Source organism: Alosa alosa, chromosome 20, assembly GCF_017589495.1.
Source record: "Alosa alosa isolate M-15738 ecotype Scorff River chromosome 20, AALO_Geno_1.1, whole genome shotgun sequence".
Lineage (NCBI taxonomy): Eukaryota > Metazoa > Chordata > Actinopteri > Clupeiformes > Clupeidae > Alosa > Alosa alosa.
In genome coordinates, this window is record NC_063208.1 from 16,502,073 (window position 1) to 16,511,418 (window position 9,346).

At 44.9% G+C, this 9,346-nt stretch overlaps 1 protein-coding gene across 1 annotated transcript; it reads right to left on the reverse strand.

Annotated features, from left to right (window-relative positions):
- Positions 1–2,153: 2,153 nt before the first annotated feature.
- Positions 2,154–4,639, reverse strand: sox4a (SRY-box transcription factor 4a). The gene has a single exon (XM_048230113.1). The coding sequence runs from the start codon at positions 4,104–4,106 to the stop codon at positions 3,018–3,020; it is 1,089 nt and encodes a 362-aa protein (XP_048086070.1). The 5' UTR covers positions 4,107–4,639; the 3' UTR covers positions 2,154–3,017.
- Positions 4,640–9,346: the final 4,707 nt, after the last annotated feature.

Consider the following 9,346-nt stretch of genomic DNA (forward strand, 5'->3'; position numbering starts at 1 on the left):
ACCCCTCCTTTCCTGCCTGCACCCGTGCTCGCTCACTGCACGCTGTACCAGACTGGCTCGTCAGGCAAAAGTCTCTCCCTGCTCAACCGTCAGCTGAGACGGGACAGGAAGATTACCAGGAGCTAAGCAGTCCTAGCGCACATGGCCCACCTTAACCGGGGATTTTTGTCTGTCTGTCTCTCGGTCTGGCTCTCCTTAGAAATGTCAGACAAGGTGAAGTATGTAGAAATTTGGGTTCTGTTCTTTACCAGTAGCACTCAACCAAACCCCCCAACCCCAAAACCATCCCTCCATGTTAAAATCTGTCTAGAATTGCGTGCACATGAAAGGGTAAAGGGTGTGTGTGTGTGTATGGGGGGGGGTGGGGGTGGGTGGGTGGTCGGGGGGCATGCAATGCATTTTCCTTTCCTCAGGCTTCAGCGTCCAAAGGCTGCCCACGGTAAATGTCATTACTGAGGGTCCAGACCTGCCAACACCCCCACCCAACCCCACCCCCACCCATCTCTGCCGTGGCCCTGTTGCCCACAGGTCATCCTAACACACACACACCCATCCACTCCCCCACTCACTCACACACACACACACACCATCTCCCCCACTTCCTCCTCCCTGGCATGGGTGGCTGGCTATCTGTGTGTCTGTCTGACAGCTCGCCGTCTGTCACAAAGAGCTTACATGGAGTAATAAGGCAGCTGAGCTGGGCGTGGGTCGGGAGGCCAATTGTTATGCATATTTTTTTCATCAGTGCCACAATGCATCAGTCAACAGATGATCCTTGATCCCATTGAACATTATGAGATCTCAGGGGTTTGTTTGGTTTTGCAATATTAAACTTTAATAGCAGTCACTTGACTGCTTGACTCTCATTGTAGTCAGAAAGAAGTCAAGTGTGAACACAGAGAGGTGTGTCCATTCCACATGGGTAATGCTGATAATATTAGTGAAGTGGTGACACTAGGAGTAAAATATTTATGCATAGAATGAGTGCAACCCTCACTACATCATGCGGTTGAATAAGGGCAACCATTTGCAAGATGTGTAAATCCACGTGTGTTATGGCCACGTTGGATGCATGTCGTATTGCCGTGTCACACCCGGCACCTCCCAGTCACACTCACTGTGCAGCAGAGGCAAAGACTGGCAGCGGAAACATGAATTAACACCAAGGCAGACGATTGGGGATTCAGTTCCAGCTGATTTTATTTCCTTCTTCATGAAAAAACAACAAAGTTCTGTACAGAGGTCTGACAGGCAGTGACATGACACAATTGGCTGGCATTGAGTACTCTACTCAATTGTTGAGATATGGCATGATTAGACAAAAACAATATTGTACACATCATATTGCACAAAATGAAAACGATAAAAATGCATATAATATATATATTTTTTTCAAAATCATGAACAACAACCTTAAACATAGGGACGTATAAAGATAAAAGTTCTAGTGCCTGCCATGGTATTGTCAGACATAAACACGCAGTCTTTGCTTAATATACAGTCAATGTACATAGATATTTTCACGTTGATCATTTTTTGTTTAAAACACAACAGCTCTACATAAACCTGAATAAGAAGTACAAATGCTATTCGCCATGCCATAGTATACTAAAACAATTAGCTACATTTAGCCAACAAGTAGAAAAAGATTAAATATCCTAATACAATTGAGTGAAGCTGTACTTCATTGTTCGCAAACTCAATAGGCATTTAGAATGTGTTTGTAATTCCATCCAGTGGTTAAAACCGAACTTTTTTTCACTATAAAATCACAAAGATGTTGTTTAGTTTAAAATTCTTATTAAATGTACAGTATCTCCCATTAGGACGCAAAATATGCAGACATCGCTGCCGCTACACCTTCCTGCATGCTCGATTGTTTTGTCTGGTTGCTGGAATTGAGATACTGTGTCTTTAAGAAGCCTGTAGAGTGACACTGTAAACATGGTTAGGGGGCAGATTTTAAGACAACCCAACCCCCTGGACATAAAAATCGGAAATCCAAACAGCGATATTCACCGATTGACACCCCCTCGATAGATTTTATACAAAAATACACTTAGAAAATAATGAAACATTTAATCTCCTTTACGTGTGAGAAGTCAACATTTAAATAAAAAATGATACAATTCTAGCCCTTCCGCGAAGGAGACGGACATGTGCATGTGTACACGAGACCTACGAGAACAATAACTCAAAAATGTTTGGCCTGTATTTAAACACGTCAATATAAAATGCCATCTGAGCACAGAAAGATAAAAAGGAGAAAACACGAGGATGGAAAAAGAGGAAAAGACAGAGGGAAAAGTACACGCCTCTGGAAAAAATTTGGTCCTGAATTGTAGTGTTGAAAAGTGAAACGCATCTGCGATGCATTTCAGTCCTGAAAGTTACAGAAGCTGGTGATTGTGTTCCTTTTTGCGTCATCAAACATTGCGCCGTCATTACATTTAAATTAACACTAGTTAAACTGTTAGACAGTTCTTACATAAATCTCAAAACGAGAGCATGCTTTTCGGTTCGTAAGTGTTTTTTAAGCCACCACTTTATGGTACATAAACCATGTAGATGATGGGGGTGAGGACTCTCCACTGTTTCACTCGTGTTCCACCTCCATTTCTTCGGCATACCCTGGTCAGACTTCTCTCAGAGTCCCTTTTCATCGAAACAGTTCATTCGGGGAGACAACCTCAACTCGCCCCGGTGCAAACGTCTCAGGCTCACCGCCTGCTTCAGTAAGTCACTGCGTCTGGAGCACACACTGGCTGGCATCATCATCCCTCCCAGCTACCAATTGAGCAAGCTAAGCATTTTCATTTGCGCTCTTGTCAGGGGAGAGGGCACCCGGAGTCCTAGTTCTGTAATTTCAGACACACATGGATCGTGTGGTTAACGGGGCGTTTTCTGGCTTGTTTCAACGGGACTTCGCAATCCTGCTTATCTTTACGAAAGTCATAAAGATGTCATCACAAGCACTGGCTGTGTTTTCTAATGGCAATTCTGGACTCTTTAAGCGTTCAATAAGTGAATACTAAGTTAGAAATGGTCGACTCAAGCCAGTCCCCAGATATCATTTCGCTCACCTCAGGAGTGCAGTAGTCGGGGAACTCAAAGTGGGAGCCAGAACCCGACTCAAAATTAAAATCCAGATCTCTGTCCAAAGCCGCCGAACCTATGCTGCCGAGAGACATGCTGTCGAAGCCGGGGCTGGGGTTAAGGTCCAGCAAGTCATCTTCGAATTCCTCATCTGAGGAGGAGGACTGTGATGAGGAAGAGTGGGAGGCGGACGGTGTCGGGGATGACACCCGCGTGTAGTTCAGGCGCCCGGCCGACAGTGTGCTTGGGGAGTCGTCCCCATCTTTCCCGGTCACTCCGTCCTCGTACAGGCTGAGGGGGTCAGACTCAGCCGAGCTGCTGAGGGTGGGACTCGCTGGCACAGCCACGGAAGGCGGGCTGCTGTCATGGCTTCTCCCTCCAATGCTGTGAGCACGCTTGGCTGGCTTGTCTGGTATCTGCTTCGCTGCTGAGGCTGACTTGGTCTTGTACAAGGAGTAGTGGTCTGTGGGGACGGAGTGTGAAACTTGTTCAGGTGAAGTCGATTTGGCGCTCCCCAGCCCTGACTTGTGCGTCCGGCTGAGGGATTTTGACCCACTGGACTTCTTAGATGAACACTTGCTGCTGCTCCTGTCCCCCTTGTCTCCCGCCTTGCCGCTGGACGACTTGACTTTCTTCCGTGGCCGGTACTTGTAGTCCGGATAATCAGCCATGTGCTTCAGTCTCAGACGCTCGGCCTCCCGGATGAAGGGGATCTTGTCGCAGTCTTTAAGCAGTTTCCAGCGCTTGCCAAGCCGCTTGGAAATCTCAGCATTGTGCATGTCTGGAGACTGTTCCATGATCTTGCGCCTCTCGATCTGCGACCATACCATGAAGGCATTCATCGGTCTTTTGATGTGCCCACTCGGGGTCTTGCACCATGCGACGTCCATCTTATCCCCGGTCGAGCTTGGGGACCCGGGAGTCGGGGATGCGTCCATGTCTAAGTCCATTTCCCCAGATTCACCGGGAAGCACGTCAGTGTTGTCCGTGGTGCTCGTCTGCTCCACCATCGCTCAATCTGTTCACATGCGCGTTATCAGCAAACTGAGTTGAAATGACAAAAAAATCCTCAGCCGGTTAGAGTGTTCTGTGGTGTAATAACAGTCTGCTTGTCCCAACAGTCTGAGTGTAAGTGAGCACAGTAAGGCAGTAGGCTAAGTAGCGATGCAGTGGCCACGCGCGTAAAAAAGTTAGGGAAAGTGTCTGCTGTTCGATCCGTCTCTCTATTCAGAGCAAAGTCTGTTTTCGTGTGAGCACGGCACAAATCAATACACCCATATAAATAAAAGTCTTAAAATTCCCAGTGTCGTCTAACAACTGCAGAAAGATGTTCAGCTGCCGGTCCGACTGAATACGAGTCCGGTGCCACTCTGGGCAAACAGCTGCAGAAAACAGTGGAACTTTAACTGGAGATATGCCTTGTCTTCCGCAAAGGCTGCTTTAACATCATGCATGAAGGTAAGGAGATTGCACACTTTCATAGTCCGATCTATCGCACACTATTCACAAGTTTGTATAGTTCGTGTATAGGCGCTTCACAAGGATTTATCCCTTTCTGAAGGTATAAAGGCAAGGGAAATCAACCAATCCGCTGCTGTCTCCAGCCTGTCTTTGGCCAGAGACACTCCCCGCCTGTGCTCATTGGTCGAATATTGTATCTAATAATAATCAGCACATGCAATGAGGAGCTTTCTGACTGACCTCATTCCATGTCTGAACGGCAAACTTAGTTTTAAAGGTACATGGTGTACTTTTCTTCCTTCCATATAGATCATGCTTGGACACAGGCTACATTACACCACTTTAGTCGGGACAGTGAGGATAGGTGATTGTGATATTAGATCATGTTTGATTATGATTATGTAAACCACGGCGGATGCCACAGTGTAGTTCCGCAAGGGGAAAGAAAAAAACAAAAACAAACATGAACTCAATCAGGGTACCGGTCACGGAGTTCATGTAGAGTCGCATTTATGGTCTCGTTTACACTATATATGAATTGTATAATTTGTATTTATTTATTCATTTTGCATACGATTAAAAAAACATATCGACGCAAATAAGATATGGATACCCCGTATTCAGCTGACAACATGTGCACCGCGTTCATTTAACAGGGGCAAGACGCACAAGTGTTCCGCGTTGACCTGCGCGGGCAGAACGCACAAGAATGTTTGTTTTTAGTCAGTGCTGCAGAGCTCTCGCTCCCTCTGCAAGGCTAGAACGCAAAGGCGCATCAGGCAGTTTTTAATTTTCCTCACAGCCTATAGGCTACTCGCGTTGAGTGGCTTCGCCACAGTGAGTGTCTGTTTCTTTCATTTCACAGAATAAAATACTTTTTCACAAGAAGTTTTCTGGTTCTTTGTTCTTCCCCTTTTTCTAAACTAAATCTATACATTAGTAGAATTTTAAAACATCTTGTATAATAATCTAGCCATAACCATGCTTTCATAGCACATTGGTCCTCTGTGAAAAGATATATTCCTCTTACGTTGCCTTGTGGGTTCATTGAACAGCAGTGTATTACCATACATTTTCTAACCACCGCCAGATGGCGTTGTACAGCTGATAAGAAGGAGATGTGGTTATTTTCTTTTGTTCGCATCAAGATTAAACAGCGTGAACCATACAAATAATTGCATAATGTCAATGGAGCAGTTTGTATAATATATAATTTTTATCGTTATGCTCACACAAGTATGGAAGAAAAACAAGCTACCAGGGTAAGAAGATTGTCCTTACACAACTCTGTTCAATTGTCAGGCTACACTCGAGGTAAGGAAAGAAAATGTGAATTACTAAAAAATAACAACGGATCAGACTAGACAGATATGACAAGATAGACTTAAACAACTAGCAACAAGTAACAAGATAGAAAACCACATCAGCAGAACAGGCCAGTAGACAAGGTGAAAGGAGGAACACATGGCCATGAATTCTGAACTCGAGTCAACTGCTAGCCCAAAAGCCTTAAGAAATGGATGAACAGGCCTTCAATCACGTGCTGTTTGTTTACACGAGTAGAATGCCGCTGCCCTGGCACCAATGCAGTCTGCGATACAGAGTAGCTCTTTGTCTCTGGTCTGGCGGAGATTGTTTACATACGATAAAACAAGGTCTCAGCAGTCATCCGTGCCGAGCACTCTTCCAAGCTCTTCGTCACTGAATATAATGTAATACAATGTAATGACGGCTGGACATTCTCTTGTTACACTGTACTGGCTAGTTTATTACAAAAACAACGGGTGAAGGTTAGGGTGAGGAGTCTAATGCTTATTTAATGTCTCCCAAATAGCCAACTACATGGGCATTTAAGCCCAGTGAAGTGTTATTATATTCAGGTAGTTACCTTTAAAGCCTTTTTGGCATCAATTTTAAACTGCTTTGGGTCATCTGACCAACTGAACATTTAGGCTAGTTGTCACTACACTTGACTAATGTGTGTGTGAACAAGATGGCAAACAATAATGGCAATGTTCCAATGTGCTGTTTATCATCTGTCTTGGTCCGAGCTTCAGGGTAATGTGTGTGTTCAACGCGCACGGCGATAGTGCGGCTCCTGTGAAGTAGATATTTAACGTTGCGATTATTATGCACAAGTGTGGCACTAAGTGTTTAAACAGGTGTGCCGCAGAAGGCCTGACGCACCTTATCTTATCTGTGAGGGAGGCAGCTGGCTAGCGAGGAGACCCTGTCAACCATTTGATAGCTCAGCACTTTTTTTTTTTTAAAACGAACTGGGCATTGTATACTCACTCCTGAAGAAAAAAGTTTTGTTTTTTTTGGGGTGAGGGGGGGGGGGGGGGGGGCAGTATCTCAGCCAACTCTCACCAAGGGTGAAAAACTGAATGGCCACCTGCACCATTCAGGGTTTACACCACCATGAGTCGTGTGTAGTCTTCTGTAGTGAACTGAAAGAAAGACAGATGGGGGGGCAATTTCGGGGGGGTTCAAGTAAGTGTGTCACAGGTGTGACTTTTCAAATTAAAGGAACGTGAGGTCAAAGTGGTTGGGCATTAACATATGAAAGTGCCCTGAAAGTTGCTCCTGTGTCACCTGAAACCACAATTCACCTGTGATCATCATAAGGTCACATTTAGGATATTAGTGCGCATGGAATTTCTGCTAATAAGTAGATATAGATAGATAGATAGATAGATAGATTATTGATCCCTAGGGGAAATTCATGGTCTCAGTAGCATACAGACAACACACACACATTCACTAACAGCAGAAAAAGTAAATAAAAGTATATAATATAAAAACACCACTAAGCAATAAGGACAGTAGAAGATAAAGAATATACTAAACATACTAAAATACAAATTATACTAACTAACACTTAATCTAAATCAATTCTAAAAACAGTATCCACATAGTGGTGATTAATCAGTCAAGAGGCACTTGCAATGACTGAGGCAGGGACTGAGCCTGTGATTCTCTAAGCATAGTAAGGTAAGGTAAGGTGCTCTGTGTGAGTGAGTGTCACGGTGATAGTGCAATGGTGATAGTGGTCATGGTGCAAATGAGTAAGTCCAACAGTGCAACAGTGCAAGAATAAAGTCTATATATCTATATATATATAACTATTTTAAGAAAAGGTTTAAGTGTGGCCACAGTTCGGCTGTGGCATGGAGGGAGGGGTTATGCATATGTGCTAATGTGCTAATATAGCACGCAAACAGTGAGGCAGAAAGACAGTGGTAAAAAGTGGCTAGTGGACAGACAGTATCCAAACATGGAGGGGGTGAAGAGGCAGACAGACTATGCAGAGAAGTCTATCTCTCCTCTTCCCTTAAGTGAAGCATTGAACAGTTCAATGGCCCTGGGGACAACAAATGACTTTTTTAGTCTGTCTGTTGTGCAAGGCAGTGAGCGAAGTCTCCAGCTGATCAGGCTCTTCTGCTTAACAATAGTGTTGTGGAGTGACACTCATTGTCCAAGATGTTGATCAGTTTGTTCAGGGTCCTTTTGTCAGATATTGAAGTGATGCACTCCAGTTCAGCTCCCACTACAGAGCCAGCTTTTCTTACCAGCCAGTCAATTCGTCCCGCATCCTTCTTCTTTGTGCTTCCTCCCCAGCATACCACTGCATAGAAGAGGACGCTGGCAACAACAGACTGGTAGAACATCCTGAGGAGCTTGCTGCACACATTGAAGGACCGCAGCCTCCTCCGGAAGTACAGCCTGCTCTGCCCTTTCTTGTAGAGTGCATCAGTGTTGGCTGACCAGTCCAGTTTATTGTCCAGGTGGAGACCCAGATACTTGTAGGTGCTTACCACCTCCAAGTAGAACACAGTGAGTCCATTCATGCAGGTGAGGTTGTCCACAGTCTCGTAATTATAATTGCCCAATGATATGATACCCATTGAGTGCTTGGATTGTGGTGCTTTCATTCAGGTCTTTTTACTATGACAAGCAAAGGGGGACATGTAAAAACATCATCGCTGCCATTGCTGATAGGAGATCAAACAGTCTGAGTTTCTGAAAAAACACAGAAGACAAGGGCAACAGTGCAGCTTTGCTATTCACCTGTGATTACTGTGCAATCCAAGCCACCACCACCCCAACACTGCCCCCCATTCACACTTTGCTTGTTTGTTGCCATGGAAACACCCCAGTGTTTGCTCTCCAAACATATTCAGATAAGAGAATAGACAATCCCGCCCGGCTTACAGCAGCTTCACTGAGCCATGACACTGGTTCGGACAGGGAAATGTGCGCCTTCTTTATCAGCCAAGAGGAAATTCCCTCAACTGTGTTTGTATCTCACTGTTTTGAATATGCTGCATAACAACTCACTGATGTGATAACACACACATACACACACAATTGATGATCGCTGCTTTTGTTTTGTGCAAACTGAGCAAAAATGGACTGTTTTTGGTAACGTTTCATACAGACACATATGGAAACTGCAGGGTTGTTGAGTAGCATTTCCAAGAGGCCACACATGCAGTGAAGACTTGAACCAGCTGGGTACAAAACAGCCATTGAAACGGCATCCCAGCAAAGAGAGAGAGAGAGAGAGAGAGAGAGAGAGAGAGAGAGAGAGAGAGAGAGAGAGGCTTAGCAAATCCAAGTCAGCCAGTGGGGGGAAAGGGCAGGCAGTTAAGGGATAGTCTCGGGGACTCTTGCATGAAACAGGGCAGAGTCTGTCGTCAGATGGCTGGTAGGGGAGTAAAAGTTATTCATTACATCTCTGTCCCATCTCTGACTGCTCTCCTCATTAAACGGATAATTTCACCAG